Source organism: Glycine max, chromosome 14, assembly GCF_000004515.6.
Source record: "Glycine max cultivar Williams 82 chromosome 14, Glycine_max_v4.0, whole genome shotgun sequence".
Taxonomy (NCBI): domain Eukaryota; kingdom Viridiplantae; phylum Streptophyta; class Magnoliopsida; order Fabales; family Fabaceae; genus Glycine; species Glycine max.
The window spans coordinates 6045184-6065873 of record NC_038250.2 but is presented as its reverse complement, the minus strand read 5'-3'; the positions used below and the strand labels follow the sequence as shown (position 1 = coordinate 6065873).

Below are 20690 nucleotides of genomic sequence, written 5' to 3'. Positions count from 1 at the left end.
TCATTTTATGTATTCTCTTGCTTTAACTATGCCCAAGATCACCTAACAAGTTCTGGCACAAAAATAGTTAATTTAAGTGGTACCCACCTGGATATTAAATTTTTCCAAGATTGCTAGTATCATGAACTATGTGAGTCAATCAAGGATCAATCCAACGGTCATTGGCTCATAGCCAAACGTGCACCGAATATCTAGTTCTATATGGTTTGGTCACAATGTAAACTGTGAACAGCGGTTTCTGTTTTCTAATTTTAAAAAGTTTTTATTTCTTTCCATTGCATAGAAAAATAATAATACTAATAATAGTATTAAATGGAATGGTTCATTTATTCACTGTGGTCACATTAAAAGTTTGCACCAGTTTTGAAGACTTAATTCACTCACCGTAATTGAGACTTTAATTTATGTGGAAGCAGGGAAGGGAGTACGTGAAAGAAACTTTTGCAGTATTCTGTTTGATCAAATAGACCAAGTGTCAAAATCAACCAACTACTACTACCAATTCAATGCTACGTAGTAGTACTTCATTTAAACAAAACATCAATGTATAAGTCCTTATGGTTTAATATTAGGGTCTTGCGATAAGTACTTTTACGGTATTGGATAAAAAATTAAAAGAAAAAATATTTATTATGAAAATTATAAGAGTGTAAAAAAAAAAGTCATGAACAACATTATTTTATGCATTTCAATAAATAAAAAAATCCTTTTAGTTTCTTAAACAATACCCCCAAACACATTAGTTAGCATTTGTCTTAATATTAATGCAGTTTCATCTTATATTTTCTCAATAGAAAACCGCTTACAACTTCCCTCTCCTTTATGGTCAAAAAGTAAAGACTGACCATTAAGATGTTTGTATGCGAAAAAAGTTGGGTGGTGGAAAAAGATGGAAGCATATATGGACGATGATTGATGTCCCTTTCCCCTCTAACCTCTTCACTGATTCATTCTCAAAATTTCTTCTTCCTCCTGGATTTAGGTGTTGTTGGTAGATGAATCCCATGGCTTCATATTCACATTGCTATCTTGAAGGGACACATTATCTAAGCGTCGTGAATTGAAGAGACTTTCTCTACAAATGACTAGTATATAGTTGATGATAGCTGTGTCACTATCACCACTCCTAAAAATGTTTTGAAGAACCGTCCCTAGCACACGTGCCCGTGCCATACCCCACTTTATTAGTATTAAAAAAATGTTAGCACACATTCTTTAATACTAATATTACATTGATTCCAATGAAATTCGGGTTGAATCTCTTAAAGAAATTCTTCAGTTAGAATTTTGTAACACAAAATAATATGGTTGAGAGAAGGGATTTCATCAAAAATATTTTTTTTAGTAAAGATTAATCATTCATAAAATTTAAAAATCCTTCACATTTATAACATGGTAACAAAAAAATATATTCTCTAACATGAACAAAATTTAGCTACAATTTTTATGTGTTGCTATTAGTGTTGCTTTCGAATTAAAATTAGAGATTTACACTACTGAATGATGCAAAATGGTTCCAATTGAATCAAAGGTCTTAAATTTGAGACATGGTCATACAATTGTATTACATATTTGAAATCAGATTTCAACATGATCCTACCCAACTATCCAGTAGTATGACGGTATTATTGTTAGTATTATTATTTTGTGAGTTGGATTCGGTGGAAACAGAAGGCAGTGGACTATTCAAAGTGAAGAAATAAATTTTCATTTTGTGGAATGGACATGGCTATCTTTATCGATAAGTTTGCAAAGGTAGCAGACAGATAGATCAGTTAGCGTAATTGTACCGCATGGTCCACTCACCAACTTGCTCACTGCAATAATACAACTCAAATTCATTGATGGTCAAGTACTTGCTTTAATCACTATGGCCCGGCACAAAACCTGTTATTCACTCTCGGTCGTTATTTATTTGGTACATCCATTTTTTATGCATGTACCTTATTTCTTAATCTGACACTTCGATTATGCAATCAATTATTGATGTTGCCTTCTAGCTGGTTCCATCTCCCCCCTTCAATTTTTTGGTTTTTTTTTTAATCATGATATTAATACGAAATAGTTTCGATTGGAAACAGCTATTAATAGAGACCGTGAGCGCATAAAAAGTGAGGATTCTCGTCCTAAGACAATCTATTTCATGCCAAAACTAAAGACTCGGATTCAAACCCTAAACGAATTGGATTTTGGTATCCATTAATTGTTGCAAAAACATTTATCTAGCTGTTGTGACTTCTTTTTACAATTCTTCTCCAAATGGATGTCACAAACTAAAATACAGACACATTACAGTCCACAAACCAACGGGATCATGCATGTGTCAGCTGTGTGGATTGAATCCTAATATGGATCAATCAATCATATATGTGGCAAAAACACTATCCAGTTTTGGTATATGATTTCCTTTACTACTTTTCCTTTCGTGATTTTTAATTTGGGTAATCCTCATCAAAGTAAGAGCATTAATTAAGCGGTGAATATGACATTCAACTTCAACAGTTTAATTTGATTCCTACATTGTTGTGCAGCTAGCTAACAAAAAAAAAAGGTGCTAGCCATGATCTTTTGATAAGTTTGGTTTAGCTAACACCTAGGGACAATGACAATGGTAGCAGCTATGAGTAAATTCTAGTTTTGTAGTATTAGTTTACTCACCGTCTTGTAGTGTTTTTGTAACCTACTTTGCAATTGATGCGCGTTAGAAATTGAACTAAATCAATCATGCGCTCAAGTTAAATTATTGATTAGTCTTCGTTTGTACAAATGTTAATTTCATTTTATTGTTAATTGATTGTTATTATTTACAGCGAAGTTTCTTGTACAAATATTTTACAAAGATATAATCATGCATCGTCTCTCGTCCTTTTGTTTTTTTAAAAACCAACCTAAAGAGATCAAATATTCAAGGTGAAATCTCTAATGATTTGCATGAGTCAAATTCTATAGTGTATTTTGCAAGAACAATCTTTGACACTCAAGTAAGTTTGTATACACACATATGTTATTCAACACTAATCTTAAGAGATTGAATATTTAAGGTGAAATCTCCAATGGTTTGCACGAATCACACTCTGTTGGTGTATTTGCAAGGATTCGAATTCTCAAGTTTGCATGAGTAGATGAAATATGTACAAATTAGAGATAGTCCACCTTAAACAATTAAAATGCATTACATAAACCCCTAAGTCACACACTACTACAAAAGTGACCTTCTACATTGATTAAATACGATATACGACGTTGGTTAACAATCGTCATCGTTTCAAACGTTGTAGAAAGGTATCTTACATTCTACGTTAGTTGCCTAGAACCGTCTTAGAAGATGTTATATTCTAAGGTGGTGTTAGAGTTGCGACCGTTGTAGCATGCAACTCATTCTAAGACGGTCACGTGACAATGACCGTCTTAGAAAGCAACTCTTTCTATGATGGTCTTAGAAAGCAACTCTTTCTATGATGGTCATTGGCACGTGACCGTCTTAAAATGCAGTGCCAATGACCATCGTAGAATGTGTTGCATTCTACGACGGTTGTGGACTCGAGACCGTCTTAGAATGTAATGCATTCTACGATGGTCTTCCCAGAACCATTGTAGAATGTGTTATTTTTTTTATTTAGTCTTATTTATTCTTTGACATTTACAGTAATTGAGATCAAGTTTTTGTTATTATTAAACTCCTAATAATTTGTACAATGTATACCATTTTACAACTGAAAAAAACTTATTATTAAACACCTAATCATACAAGCAAGGTATATTATTTTACTGCTACAACAAAAAAAAACAAAACAAAACCATATATAAGGTTCAAAGGGAATAATGAAAGAAAGTGCGTAAATGTATATATCTATCTACTCCTATGCTAAAATTAAAAAGAAAACATGGTCAAAGCTTGTGAGCACATTGTCTTCATAGTGAGCCATGTTGAGTTTAGCACCAATCATGCAACTTGTTAATGATTCACTAAATTTTGCATACCTGAATAAACAAAGCATACAAACCAAATCAGAATGTGACAACTAGCAATTAAGCAATTAATGACAACAAATAAAATCACAGGAATAGAAAGGAAAAAATATGAAGGTGTGTGAACTTGCATCGCGGTTGCCTCTGGTGGATCCAGAGTGCATGTAAGTTGGTTGTTTTATTTACTCATTCTTGCATCCTGAAAGGTAGGACTGTGCCAGCAAGAAATACTTCTCTTTGTGCCTTTTGTACTCATGGTATCGAAGGAAAAAGTAACCAAGATAATCAAATTCAATTGCAGACATCTTTGCCTATTTATCATTAGAACCAATATCAACAGTCGAGGATGTCATTTGATTAAGAAAGCATAGCGACCATAAAAGAGGAAATATTACCTGAATTAGACCCCACAATGCCCAGAAAATGTGAGAAACAAGGGAAAATATATTTGCCTCAACATACAAAGTTTCAAGATCTTTCTCAAACACCTGTATTATATTAAGTAAATGATGATCTAAAAGAAACACAGGAGAAACTCATACAGGGAAAAAAAAAATTAAACTACTGCGTTATATATTCCAATAACTTATATACCCTTAAGTGCAACAAGGCATGCTGAGATAAGGCTAAATCAAGTCCAAGTCAAATTTGAATAAACTTCAAGAGTAGGACAAAAGTGGGGATTTCGGGAAGATATTCAGACGGTCTTATGTAACATACATCAGCCTTTGCAAACCAGCAACAACAAATATAAATCCAACATTAAACCATAAAGACAACCTAATATAGTTGATGCACAAAAGGGATAGTGTGTCAAAGTGTGAACAGAAACTAATGGAAAACCACAAAATATACATTGAAGTAAAATGCAATCATCACCACTAACCAAATCAGGCAATTTTCATTCACAATGCATTAAAGGGATTAATCATTGATAGGTAAATGGGTTTTGCAGGAAGTATAAGGAAGAATAGGCCAAAGTATTCAAAAAATTTGGTGATGCAGCAAAAGTAGATTGGAATGCTTCGAGGGATCACTACACCAAGTGGAGGAAGCAAAAGTGGCATCTGTAAAAGATATCAAAAAACAGACCAAAGTATTCAAAAAATTGGTGATGCAATTGGCTGTTGAGAGAGAGTGTCTTAATAAGCAGGTAAAGATTGGGCTTTTGAAATATTATTTCGGGCCATAAAGTAACAAAACCATATGAATCTGTGATGGGGATTGTTTATAGGCTACTATGTCTCTGGTCTACATGATGTTAAGTTTAAGTGTTTCTTGCTCATTAATCAACAGAAACAGGTAGGACTTCAAATGGAATCAATTAGTTTGCATAGTATAATGACTGAGTCTGAATGTTGTATGAATATAACTATGTACGGAACTACATGATGCTTTGTTTGTTGGTTCAGTTTGTGAATAACAATAACAACTAAACAAGCATAGCCTTTTTCCCCCTTCCTTGAGTTTTCCACTTTACACCTTAAATTTTGACTAATATATTTTTCCTGTATAGAGTTGTTCCAAATTATTTTTAATTTAAACATCTCAACTTAATGAAAGATTCAGAGGATGGAAATATGGCAGTGGTTTACTTGACTATTGGGATGCATTTATTTTTCAAAAACATTTAAGCCATCTTGATTGAAGAGGTAGAAAAACAACTACAAAACAGAAAGACTTCAAAACAAATATGATTGAAAATTTTGAATCATGTGATGAAATGTGAGATATTCAAAAGGGAAAATATTTTGGTATTACTATTAAGAACTCAATCTTAGCAAAAGGTTAACTGAATTTCTTATGGGCTTTATTTTATACTAGTTCATGGTTAGTTGAAATTGTTTGTTTTTTTTGGAAAGCAAAAGTATATATATTAATGAGGTTTAAGAAGAATTACAAAACCTCTTGTACAAGATATACATAGAGAACAATAAGAATGGAATAAGAGCCCACTAAAACTGAGGCCCCAACCAAAAAGATATCCTTTAACCAAAAAGTGTTCACCTCACTAGAAACTAAAGAAAAGTAGTAAAAATATGTATGCACTGCCAAATAGTTGAAATTGTTGTACTTTGTCTGCAACTGTCCTCCTTAGCAAGTGAGAACAAAATATTGGTAGTGAAGCTAAAGCAAACAAATAAGCATCCTTCTCAAGAAGTTACTGTGACTTTTGCTACTGACCATGAGGTTGGTACTTCAGACTTTATTATCTTTGATTTTTATTTTTACATGTGGCTGATGTGCAAGAATCTCCTGAGTAAGTTAACTTAAAAGTTTAGTCAGCTTAAATATACATGTTCTTTTACCTAATTCTTTTAAAACTTTTTTTACATGTTCTAAAAGGATTATCTAGATTATAGTTGGCTACTTGGTTACTCATAAAATATACAAAAGGTCAGCTTCTCTTTCTCAGGGCAACAAATTTTAAATATAACTTTCTTCAAAAGCATAATTGTTTTAGAAAAAAAACTTGTGACTTAACAAGAAATTAGTTTTGGGGATCAGTGGTGGATTTGTTGGCTTTTGGCCTTTTGTGTCTTACTATTATTGTCGCAAGGTCTTAGCAATATTATACTTGTGGATCTCACGTGTGTTAGACTTATGGTTGTTGAAACTACAGCTAAGTGGCAAAATTTTCTTATCCAACAATAATAAAAGAGAAGAACAAAAAGGTTTGAAGTGTGAACATAAACATTAAAAAGTACACTATTATAAACATTACCAAAATTGGGACTCAACTTCATGGGAATCTGTTGCGGAGTAGCATACAAGACCCACAACCAGTGCTGAGACAAAAGGGCCCTGAGCAGAGAGGAAACATGAATGAATGAATGAACGAATATAAGCATTACAAATGAACATGAACCAAATGCAAACTGGTATAAACATTACCTAAATTGGGGCTCGGCGATGTCGGAGGGCACTGGAGACAACAGAAGACGAAAGAACGGACCAGCCACGAAAGCAAGATTATGGTGATGTGTCACGACAAACCTCGGAGCGGCACAAGAAACGAAAGAACAGACATTGATGTCGGACGACACAGGAGAAGGGGCTGCTAGCTAGGGCGTAGTGAATGGGAGTAGTGAAAGGTGTTTCAGCTGCGTAGGCGCTAATGAACACGAAAGAACAATCACGTGCCCGCCACGTGCAACCACTAACCATACAAAGATGGTTTTTGGGACAAGGCCATCTTTGTATGGTAATCAAATAATTACAAGTTTGCCATGACATGGGCTACGACGACGGGTTTGCGGAAATGACGTGGTTGTGTTGCTGTTAATTATAAATATGTCACCGCCGCACTTTCTAAGACGGTCATTTACAACCGTCTTAGAAACACCAACGTAAATAGCACATTTTTTTTAGCTTGTTTATATATTTTGGGTCCAAGAGTAAATATTCTTACATGATTAAGCGTGGAAGGTACCTCTAGAATGAATCGCATGATTCGTAATATCTTCTTCTAATTAATTACATTTATGATCTTGTGTTTCATGCATACATGGATCTTGATCGATGTAGGATAGAAAGTTTGTCAGGCCTTGACAGAGGCTAGGCCATGTTCAAGTAATTGGATTTCGTATTAGTGCGCATGTGTGCACACACACAGAAGCTCTCAAGCATTGAAGAAAGCTAGAATGACAAATGGTTAGAGGGAGTTCATCAAATAGGAAATTATATATGTTTGAATGATCAATATTAAAAGGAAAGGTTAATTATTATTTTTTATTTCTAAACTAGATCTTTTAGATTTTTACTTTTAGTTCTTTTGACTCATCAAATCTTTGAACTGTTTATCTATTTTTATTATCACTTTTAGTAGTTGTTATTAAGTATCAACATAACTCGTAATGTAATGATTTTGGTAACCTAGTTACTGTTATATCATCAAGAAATATGACAAGGCAACTACATTTAATTTTTAATAGTCTGATAAAAAAATATCATTAAAAATATGTTTTATATGAAATTATTAATAATATATATAATAGTTAATCTTTCATCTCTTTATATGATGATAAGTTGAATTTAAAGGATGTCGACATTTTAAAAAATTGAGTTATACGCATACTTTTAACTATCGTATTTTGTTTTTATTATTTTTTTCTAAAACAGTGCTTTTTTAATTAATTTATTTATATACGAAATAATATATTAGGAAAAAGAACATATTCCCGTGAATAATAAATTCGGATGTAATATATTTATTGATGTATCACATACATAAAATTAGACAGTGAAGGCTAACTGACTTATAGCACTTTTTTATTCTTAATACTAGTACTAGAATAGGAAATTCTTAAAATGACATAGTCATCTGAAGCACTCAAGTGTCCCACACTTCCATGCCATTGCAGTTTGGAAGATATAATCATATAATTGTGCTGAAACCATAGCTAGCCACTAGCTTCCTTCATTTTGAATTTCATATTATAATTTCACTACCATCATGGATAATGATATGATTATTGGGCAGCCAAACCCTTTATTCTCTCCCGTGACTAAGTCTCATTATTTTCATAATAGAAATTTTTGGCTTTTGAACCCACTTTTGATCGTTGCACCACCGCCATCTAAAAAACATAATTGCATGCACAAACTGTTGCCTACTCCCATGTAAGTGAATGATTGGCGATATTCATCTAATTAATTTCCCTTTTCTAATGCGAGCCTACTTTCTTGTATAACGTAACAAAATTTCCTTATTAAAACTTGAAGACGGAAAAGTAGCGTGGCATGGGAAGTAATTGAAGAATTCTCTTTCTAGATCATCATCAGAAAAATTGTGTCATTCATATGAGGAAGAAAAAGCAGGGTTCCTTTTACCAAAATTTCCAAACTAACCTTTGTTAGATGATGCACTTAAGACATTTTTTTAGAAGTTAATATTACTTGTTAATTTGTTAATTTTTATTGATAAAAAAATTTCGAACATTCGACTTTTCTCTTTCCTTCTGCTCTCTTACCCACAAATTCAATCTTATAACTCCAACCTACCCACCATATTGGTTTGTCCACTTTGTGAAGAATAATTGTTGCACAATTGTGCAAGGACGTCTGTGTTAATTTGTTATATAATTTAATTTTTATGAGAAATAAGTATGGAATGAGGTTGTCTAACTTAATAATCGATTATGGAGAGGGAATAATTGATTATTAGTGTGGGGGAGAGGAATAATCAATTATGTTTTAAAAATCTATTTTTAGTAACGGTGATAATCAATTACCAAAAAAAGAAATGATTATTTTTGGCACAAAACACATACAACTGTTTGTTTTTGCGCATTTATTCTTATTTTGGTGAAAAAATATATATGAAGAAGTGAGTTTCACAAGTATTTAAAAAATTTCATAAACATTTCTCTTCAATCAAGCTAAGTGACTCCATATCTTTTTATTTTTATTTTCTCTTCTCTTCTTTTCTTGACTATTTCTAGGATACCAATCTCATGTGGGTTACTTTACTTTTTGTGATAGAAGATCAAATTTCCAAATGCCTATCACAGTGCACACCCACTACATCACCAACCCATTCACACCCATGGTGTGATGCATGTATTCCTAGTTTCACTTCAGTTCAAGATCCTACAAAAAATTACATACATATACCTAATTGGAGTTTTATTCGCGGCTTCACCACGCATACCCACGACTTCACTAAAACTCGAATAATTTAAACAGAATGATTCAAATATGAAAAAGAGAAACATACACAGCAGAAATCATAATTTGACTACACTAATTGAAAATTATTCCAAATTGTCCTTACAATTATGGTTTTATTCATTCTTTTTTTCATTTTATTAAATTTTATGACATGACTCAATCCTAATTGTCTGATGCCATTCTCTATATTATTATTATTATTGAATGCTTTCTATTACTGATTTAGTCAAATTTTAATTAGGGGTAGCTACTAGCCCCACGCAAATGGGCCAACAAATATACTTCACTGTTTCTCTTTTTTCATTTTAAGTGAGGCAGTTGCTTTCTGCACTTCTTCCAGAATTTTTTTTACCTTCTGGATGGATCATTTCAGAAGCCAAAAAATGGAGTGCATTTCGGAATGTAAAATTACATTCAACATTGAATATTTCGAAAGACAAAAATGGATTGCTGGAAGCAATAGCCTTTAAGTTGTTGATTCAAAGAATTTGATAATGCCATAGCCCAATTACAAGTTTCAAGGGTTGAAAAGAAAAGAAACTCACCAGCCCAATCAATCATTCGAGTGAGTGATTACCAACTCGTTGCAAAAGACCAAGCCCAATTTATGGAAAGAAACCATTTTGGTAATGACTGAGATTAATCTCTTGGTGACTTCACTATTTTAATTGAAATCCATCTGAATTTTGGTTTTTAATATTCCTTTTTTTTATATAGAATTTTAGAATTATTTTTTTTTATGAAATGAGACTAAATTTATATGAAGACAATAACTAATTTTAATATTATTTCTAGTTTCACTCAGCACTCTAGCAAAGACCCTTCCATCATGATTCATGGGTAGGCCTAAGAACTTGTTTCACATATCAGACATGTTTAGGCCTAATTTCTATTCCTTCAAGAATGAAACCACACTTCCAGATATGACTTGTTGTCTCCATGACTTTCATTTGCACCTGTTTTTCTTCTTGGCCAGAATTGAAGAACTCTCCCATCTCAATCTCCAACCACCCATCACTTCTCACTTTAGGAAATTGTAATTCTTGTAAGCGATGATTGCCTTTTAAGTTGGGATCCAAACAAACATATTTAGTATTGCTATTGCCTCCTAAAACACCTACTGATAACACTGTAGGATGGTAGTGAAATCCACTGGCATTGATCATCTTGAACACAAGAAAAGTTGCATAATGAGTATTTGAGGACAAGGTAAGAGTATTTATGCTCCCACTAATGTCAAACCAGCACACAGCCTGAAGCATAGCAACTTCTTGGAACCTGGCAACATATGAATCAATCAATGTTCAAATTGTGATCGTCTACAATTACAAGTACAATCACATACAGTTATATTTTGTCGTTGCAGTTAAAATTAAGGTTGCAAAATTAGTACTTTTTTTTAAACCTTTAGGATTAATCAACTTTTTTTTTTTAATTCATAAGAGTAAAGACAATGTAGGGGGTTTAAAATAACTCACGTATCCATCATTCTCAATCAACTAAACTAGACTCCCTTAACTTGGGATCAATCAACTAACCTGGACTCTGGCAGGCTTGTCCACTCCCAATGTTGAACAGTATCACCCCATATAATGGTCAGATTTCTAGCGGAAAGCATGCAACACTTCTTTCCGGTCCTTTTGTCCAATTGAACACTCTGCATTAATATCAGTAACACAGCACAATTCATTTACTCTGAACCAATAATGCTTGAATTTTTTTTTATACAAACCACCACCACAACATAATTATTATATAGTCCTAGACTATTACAGTTTCCGTCAATTCTCACAATACATTGAGCATGTTTTGTTTTTAGTTGCAAAATTACGTTTGAAATTTTGTCAACGGATTAAGACTCTTAATTTTGTGTCTATTTTATTTTTCTCCATTAAATTTGTATTGAAACACGCATCACAACATTTTTAACTATAAACCAAATATGTACATAATCTAATCTTTTATGTAAATTAACAAAAAAAATTGATTATATGTCATGTAGCTACTAATCAACACCGTAACAACTAAAAGAAATCCAGTTACATGTCATATGGTGATTGATGGAGACCATAAACACGTAATGGTATATATAATAATTTCTCAAATGCTAGGAGAAATAAATGGCACTTACTTTTCTACCCTGGTGGATGATGGTGGGATGGTCTGAGAGAGTGAAATAGAGATCCTTCTTAGAGGTAGAGGAAATAGGAATGATAGAGGTGAAATCGGAAAGGAGAAAACAATCCCACACAGTGTCTGATTCAGCTGCAGAACGAAAGGCTTTGGAAACTAAGGAGAGCCTGCATACATCCACAGGAGTGGTGTATGACAGTATTTTTGCAATGCATCCTTCTGGCAAATCTTGCAACTCCATCAATGTCAACTATGATGCTGAAGCTAAGCTATCTTCTACCTTATATTAAATAATTGTTTCACTTCTTGCTAATTTATATATATACATTAAATTGCTTGGACGCATAGGATGTTGTACAATTTGGATAATTATATGATATAATGTAATAATATAATATACCTTTATCCATAAGTTTGCAAGTTAGGCCGGTAGCCCCCAGATACATCAATTAAGGTTTTGAAGTGACACGTGAATCTCATGACACGAACTATTTTAGTACGTAACAATGAGGATTGGTCCAAATGAGACCTCCCTTTATTTTTATTTTAATTTGGTTGAAATTAAAGATGAGTCCTCCATTGAGTACACGTACCATTACACAATTCCAATCGTTCTGCGAAGTAAATGCGATCTTAATTGAGAGAAAGATTACTCAAGAATATGGAGGGGAAGGCATATATCTAATTTCTAATTTAAACAATATCTCTTTTGTGATTTGTTAGAATAGTTATTTTAATTTTGAGTTTAGTACATGTAATCAATTTAAATTATTTTAAGATGATTATTTTAAAAGTTAACAAATTTATATATATATATATATATATATATATATATATATATATATATATACTAAATTTATAATTAAATGATTATGTAAGATATTTTAATTTTTCAGTATTTAATCCATTTTCTCTTCAATTTTTACCTGTTATATTTTTTAAGGGCTATTTTTGTTTTGTTTTTTGTAATCTATGGGAGGTTTATAAGTCAAACCTAAAGTACAAAACTATGTATGAACCTATCCAACAACCAGCTGTAATCAGTGGGCACCTAACCTAACTTATGGTTAATGCATGAACCTATCCAACAACCCAATCGGCAACCATATTCACTTTCAATTAAAATCCTTGGACGGTTTGAGGGCCAATTTTTTATAGTAAGAATAGTCCTAAACACGATTTTCTCTAAACTAAATTTTCAGTTAAGAAATACCAACACTTATTAAATAAAAAGTTAAATACATAAACACATAAAATTATTGTTCTGAGTATTAAATCTCACCATAAATTGCAATTTAGTCTAAAGTATAAAATACAAGAATAAGATAATCTCAAATTTACTGAAGGGTGTGTTTGGTAGAAAGAAATTTTTTTTTGTCTGAACATCATGATTCTTGATAAATATGGATTTCGAAAATTATGACTCTTAAAATTGATTAAAATTTATTTGATTGATCATAAATATTTTTGGAATTGTACAAAACACAAATACAATATTCTGCCAAAAAAGAAATTATCAGGAATGTTTATGTAGGTTTTTCTGGAAATAAAACATTTTCCTGTTTGGTTTTAATAGAATATTTTCAAATATATAATTTTATTTCAAAAATATATTCTCGTAGAAATATAACTTCATTAGATATGTTTCTGTAAAATTGTATTATTTAAATTTACTTAGTTAATTTTGCTTATGGAGTATTTAATTAGCTAGCTCCCGAGGGAGTACATGTTTTGTATTTTTTATTAGTTTGGTCTAATAGATCGAACTTCAATTCCATCTTCTAAGATAGTCTTCTTTCTCTTTTTATTCCACGTTTATGTTATTATAAACTCTTAGCGTATATTCATTTATGTCTATCAAAAGCTATTATCATTGCTTTGTACACACAGACACCCATTTTCTTGTAATTTTTAGATTTGATCAAATAGAAAATAAGTGTTCGAGTGTACAATATAGAGGCAATAATTTTATCAAAGATAAATGAATATAATTGAAAGATTTATAATAACAAAAATATGGGGGGAAATAAAGGCAAGCTACGTTAAAAGAAAAACTTGAATTTCTATTAAATTAAAAGAAAATAAAAATGAAAACTACATAGTAATCAAATTCTGATATTTGAATGATATTCAAGGTGGGTTTTGCCTGGGGTCTTTGGGGGATTCCATTTTCTTGGGATCCCTTCCCAGTACTATTCCTATCCTTAATTTTTTTAAAAAAATTCTGATATTCGACCCATATAAATAATATGAAGGTACACAAGAACCATTTCTCTTTTATTTTTCATGCATGATATCTTTCTTACCCATCTTTAACAACCATTAATGCTGTTAAGCAAACAGTGCTATGACTAAAATAATTGGAAGCATAAATCATGGTGAAAATATATAGTAGCAAACAATATCAAAATTAGACTAGTCTAATTCTTGGTACGATTGATCTAGAAAATCTTATGGAAAATTTCAAAAGTTATATATTTAGGCTGTCAACATTCTACATCCATCGTTAAATAATTAATCAAGAAAATACTTTTTACGATGGATTCTTAATACGATAAATCTATAAAATGTTTTTTAGATTGATTTTTCAAAATTGATATAGAATATTCGTCTCAATATTATAAAAGTGTCATTGTATCACATTTTACATCAATTTTCATGATCCAGTGTAAATTGGAGTAAATTATGTAAAAATATTTGTATACTAGTGTGTTCATTTTTCTATTTTTGTTTAATTGTTTTGTTGATATTTAATACAATCAACTAATAATATTTATTAATAATTTAAAATAATAATAAATTGATGTAAGAAACCATTGTAACCATTAATAACTAGAAATTAAAGATTATTTAGAATAAAGTTTAAAAAGTACAGCAGGATAAAGCTAAAATTTAAGAATATATATTTTGAAAAGGTATAAAATTCAAGAAAACTCCATCCACTTTTCTCATAAATAAACCATATTTGAGCAAATGCCCCTTTTACCAAGTTAATCCATTGATACTTGAGTAGTTATATATTGACACAATGACAATTACATATCAGAAATACTTAATTGACACCCCTTTTTTTATCTCTCTTTCTATAAAATTATATTAATATATTTTTCTCTTTAAGGTATCTAGTAATATACAAGTGTCTATTTCATCTTTGATATTCTCCTATTATTAATAATTTCTTTTTCGTTTTCTTAGTATCTATCCTAAAAAAAATCTATAGAAATTAAAAAATAAACAAATCTTTGTCAAGAAAGGAGAGAGAGAGCGGGAAAGCTTTGACCTTTTGTATATTTTCTTGAAGATAAGATTATTTGGTTGAAGAGAATCTGCATAAGACATTGATAATTGTGAAATTCGAACTAATTTGATAATCAATTTTGGTTAATAATGATTAATGAGTGTAATTTCTTCATTTTATTATTATTTTTAATGAAATAGTAAAGAAATTAACATTTTTATAATTTTTTATTAGCAGAAGTCAAGAGAAGAAGAATTTAAATGCTTTGAAGGGAAATTGATGAAAAAAATGAAAGAAAAAGTCTTGAAGAAAAAAACTGGAAGAAAGGACAACTCACTTAGAGTGCAATCCAGGCTTAGCATGTGCCCGTGCTTAGCAGGCAATCCCAGGCTTAGCGCGCAAAAAGTCCACAACGAAGCCCAAAGACGCGCTTAGCGTGATAGCCCGCACTAAGTACGAAGTCAGCGTTAAGCTACCTAGAGTCTATATAAAGAGGAGGAAGTAGAAGAGAAAGACACTGAGTCTAAAGCCTCAGCCTCTCCCTTAGGAGAAACCATATTTCTTTAGTCATTCCCCCCTTTCTTGCTTCTAGTCATCCAACCCCCTCTTCCATTAGCCCTTAAAGTGTAAAGTCTCTCATGGCTATGAGAGGCTAAACCTCTTTTCTTAGGAACTTAGCAGAGTCAATGTCCTTGTAATGTAACTGTTCTTACTATCTATTAAATGCAATTTCAGTTTCTATTGTCTTTTTTCTGCTCTTCATCTTTATCGTATGGTCTGGTCATCCATGCATTAGTTTTTAAGGGTTATACATTAGGAAATGATAATTTCTAAAGAACTGGTAAAGAGCATCTAAACAATTCATTATTAGGAATAGAATGACTTTGTTTTACCTCTACATACATCTTCATGTTTCATGTGATTTACCATTCAATCTTTGCAAATGGAGATTTGGGAGAGAATAAATAAATTAAGTCCTTCATCGTGAGGGATCAGGATTGAGTGTCTTCGGGTGAAAATTGGAAAAACAATTAATAGAAAAAAATATTAACATTGCATCAATGATTGAGTGTTTTCGGGTAAAAATTTGAGGCATGCTAAGCCCCAACATATTTACATTTTAAAATTATCTTTTACATCAATCTTGTTTATTTTATTACTCTTGTCCTTTTAAATTCAAATTCTTTCTTTCTTTTTATCTTTGTTGTCATTCTTTATTTCTTATTTGTAAATTGGGTATTCATCAATTAAGTACAATATGTAGACTCAATACTTAGATCTTTCTTTTTAAACTTTATTACTTAAAATGATTTAATACACTTGTCAATGAGTTACAGTGGCAAGTTACCATTCATGACCATTACATGCCATCACGCTCCTTGAAATCCAACTTAGAAAAATAAAAAATTTATAATACTACATTAACGCCCACCATGTGTATCTGTTGACCGGAATTAATACATTAATTATATTTGAAGTATTAACAAATTTATACCAATTTTATTTTTAACAAAGTGGGTTTATATTTTCAGTATATATAACTTATATAAGATGTACATAATGATAAAAAAATTAACAATCATGCAAAAAATATGTTATTGATATTGTTTTATAAATTAAGTTCATTTATCATACAAAGTTTAATTAAGGTGGTTGGTGCACAATGCAATTCCTGTACGTAATGCCTTTTTTTGTTGGGGTCATGCAGATTCAAATTTGTGGAAATATTGACAACACATTATCGGTATTATTATTATTATTGATGATGACCACGACGATGACGATGAATGAAACTCATAAATTTTATAAAGTAGTATATGACATTTATTTTTTCATTTAACAAGTACCTCACTTAAATTTCGGTTTACTTTTTAAAAATATTTTCATTTAAAAAAGTGTACGTGTTGAAGAAACATCTTAAGCTTAGCTTTATATTATCAAATTATACATATTCTTGAGCATATGAATTAATCCAAACAACAAAACATGAATTTTAGTTTTATGATTGCTCTAATAATCAATGAATTTAAACAAAATACATGAAAAATACAGCAATGACTTTAAAGTATAACCACACGCCATGCTTCAGCTGTGCCCCATTACCCGTTCAAGACAAGGCAAAAAAAAACAACAACAGTTAAATGGTTAAAACCAAAAATTGTCGGTAAGATCGCCACCCTGTCTTCTAATTCTGTGGGCTACCTTAGATTACTGAAGTCCAGAATATTCATTTTCTTAATTCAATCGGAATCATAGGATCAGCATTGTATTTTAAGGTGGGTCCCATCCCATCTTTTCATCAACAAGGGATAAGACCAAAGAAAGAAAAGAAAAAACTCATCCCCACTATCAACCACTATATAAAAATATAACATACCTGTGTGAAGATGACAAAGTAGCTGAGTTGGTTATTTATCCATTTAGAAAGACATTGTGGTTACCCATAGTCTCATAGTGTCATACTGCAACACAAAACAATGGGTTCCCTTATGGCAGGATGGGACTCTACCCACATAGATCCTCAATCAGGTAAAGTATCAAAAAATATGCTTTGTGCTAAAGACGATCTTTTGTAAGATAGCCAATGTTAAAAGCTAGTATATGTATAATTTCTGATGAGGGTAAGCTTTTTAATTTAAATGTTTCAGCCACACTTAAAAGGAACCGCTCACTCACCAAGGATGAAATTGATGCTTACTGGAAATCAAAGAAGAAGATAGAGGAAGAACACCTTAGAGCTATTTCCAACTTGTCAGAGACTATTCAGGTTTCAAATTGAAACCTTTACATTACTTGCCATTAATTGCTCCCTCATCTTTTTTATTTCTTCTCTGAAATAAACAATACATAAACCATCTAATTAATATTCTAAACTACTATATGATACTTTTTTTTATCAATGTTAGTTTGCATTATTAGTAGAAAAAATCAAACATGTCGCCTTTTTTATATTTTTTTTTCTCTTTCAACCGTTCAATTCACCTTATATCTTTCTTATTAGAGTTGTGTCTACGCATTTTAAAGTCTTAGGAAAAATTTACATTTAAAGATTAATTTAATATAATTTGTCAAATCTTAATTTGTTTTATCAATTACAAAATTATTAATCAAAGTTATATATTAAGCATTTCTAACCTTTTACTTTCAGTATTTATAACGACAAAAACATTTAATGTATCTTTTAATATGGTTAATATCATTTGAGTAATTTTAATTTTAAAAAATTACTTTTGAAGAATAACATTAATTATTACAAGTGTTACCAACAACATTTTAAAAACAATGTATGTATTTGGGGGAAAAATATATCTTTTGAAATAATTAATATTTTTAATGAAATATGAATTTCTTTTGTCTCTATTTTTTGTAATATCTTTATTTTTAAAAATAAATCTAGATATTTAATATTATAATACTTGATAGAACTTAAAATCTTTCAAGATTAATATAATATTTTTTTAATCCATCTCCTTCCAAAGTTTTCAATTATTCAATCAATACAATTTTAAAACTATAGTCCTACTAATAAAAATAATAATATATAATATCATATAATAATTCAAATTAATAACAAATAATAGTATATTTTTAAAAAGTGTGAAATTTATTTGGGGCCTTAGATGATTTGTTGACCTAAGGTAACAACCTAACTGGCCTTGTAGTTGCCACGGTCCTGTACTACATGATATATTAATTTTTATAATAAAAAGTCTGTACTAGCATAATTTTTATATATTTCACACACTATATGTCTAAAAACTCTTCTTTTTTTGGTTTGTGATTTTTATGATGCACACCGGATAGGCTAGCAAAAGCACAGAACCTGAGAAGAAGTTGCAGAAGTCAATGACCATGCCTGTGACCCGTGCACGGGACTACTTAAATATGGGCATAGACACAAGTTTGGAGCATCTTATTAAGAAAAATGGCTGGTATAAATTTTATTTTACTCTTTCAGTTATTTATAGTTGTACAATTAATTGACTTATTTTATTACACTTTTATTTAGTTAATTATTTCGGATCATATAAATTTAATTATGTTTTGGATATGGTTAATTGGGTGCATGCAGGTGGACCAAGAGTAGCTGGGCATTTCTGAATGAGCCTCCAGTGACTGAAGCTGTGTCCAATAAGTACAAATCGCAGTTTCACGTTACAAGCATGGGATCATCGATCAAAATTTAACCCCCGAGATGGAATTAGTGCTTGATATATATATGAATCTAACTAATTACTATATAAAACTACTCAACCATATATGTACATATATTTTTTCACTAGTACTAGCGTTCGTATCTACATGAATACTATAATATAATATGCGAAGTATTGAACCAATTAATGGTGAGCTTCGTTGGTCTCTCGTCCGTGTTGTAATGATGGATCGGGTACTAGCTAGTTCTGCAGTTCCACTGTGTTGTAATGTCTGGTTTTGTTTGAAGTGCTTATAAGCATGATTAATTTGCTGTGTTCTGCAGTAGATGAATGAATCTGATGTGCTTATTAATTTGCGAGTACTCTTGCTATTCGCCAGCTTCTTTATTACCCTTCTGTAAATAATTTCGAGAAAAATGTAATTTGCACCTTGGTATACTATTAGAAGATTAAAGTACACGCATTAAAATTCAAACTCATCCAAAATAAAAATTAAAAATCGTTAAAAAAATCAAAAATTAAATCATGATACTTTTTAAATTTGTTTGGATATTTTATTTCGGTGTGCAGTTTATATCTTTGAAATCAAACCATAATACTTACACTAATATTTATATTACTTTAATGTTATATATATTTTTTATATTACTTAAGTTTAACAGTATTTTGTAATGTTATATATAATAATTTATATGTAATGTATATTACTTTCTTTTTCTGATGATTTTTATAAGATATATTTGGTTTAAAATTAATAAAAATTTGATAGATTTTTATTATAGAAGATTTAATATATTAATAAGTTTGATAGATTGTTATTAGCAATTTTTTAATGTAATTTAATTTAAAAGTTAAAAAGAAAGTATATAAATTTTAATGAAATAATATTCTAGTAGAAACCGCAAAATCGAATCAACCAAACACAAAATAATGATTTTGTTTGGTTCAAATTTTATTTTAAATGAAAATTAAATAACATATATTTTTTAAGTTTGGTTCGAATAAATTTTTGATGAAAAATCAAACTAAATTGAATCACAAACACCCCTAAATTAGAACAACTTGATACAAAATATACTAATAATTATAGACAAATGTTAATCATTAACCATTAAGAAAATAAGAAAATGAAGTAATTTTTGTGTGAATAAATAGTACACATATTAATTGGAATTGGTAATGCTATAATTCCAAGCCACTTTTTGGGTACAAAATTTTTAAGAGATCACTTCAATTTACAACATTTTTTTTTTCTGAAAAGGAGAAAAAAGAGGTATAAGAAAAATAGGAGTATCCCAATTAAGTTGACACCCTCCCCTTACTAATCCCACAGCCCATAGACCCCTTATTAATAAAAGAACTTAACTACAATTCCTTCCTTTCCTAAGAAGTTTTTTTGGCTAGGATATTTTTGGGTTGCCTTGTGATTAGGGATGACAAAATGGATTGATTCGATGGTTTTGGCCCATCTTGTCATTGGCCCTCCAAAAATGGGAGGGACGACCTGTTTAAACTTGATG

The 20690-nt window shown here is 30.8% G+C and overlaps 2 protein-coding genes across 2 annotated transcripts; one reads left to right on the top strand and one right to left on the bottom strand.

The window, feature by feature from the left end:
* Positions 1-10106: 10106 nt before the first annotated feature.
* LOC100795383 (F-box protein PP2-B10-like) lies at positions 10107-12118 on the bottom strand. Its single transcript, NM_001255934.3, has 3 exons — positions 11774-12118; positions 11181-11299; positions 10107-10920 (listed from the first exon to the last, which is right to left on the bottom strand). Exons 1-3 carry the CDS (start codon positions 12014-12016, stop codon positions 10509-10511), a joined length of 774 nt encoding a protein of 257 aa, NP_001242863.2. The 5' UTR covers positions 12017-12118; the 3' UTR covers positions 10107-10508.
* Positions 12119-17402: 5284 nt separating this feature from the next.
* LOC100527212 (uncharacterized) lies at positions 17403-19529 on the top strand. Its single transcript, NM_001249546.2, has 4 exons — positions 17403-17542; positions 17662-17780; positions 18818-18945; positions 19086-19529. Exons 1-4 carry the CDS (start codon positions 17491-17493, stop codon positions 19198-19200), a joined length of 414 nt encoding a protein of 137 aa, NP_001236475.1. The 5' UTR covers positions 17403-17490; the 3' UTR covers positions 19201-19529.
* Positions 19530-20690: the final 1161 nt, after the last annotated feature.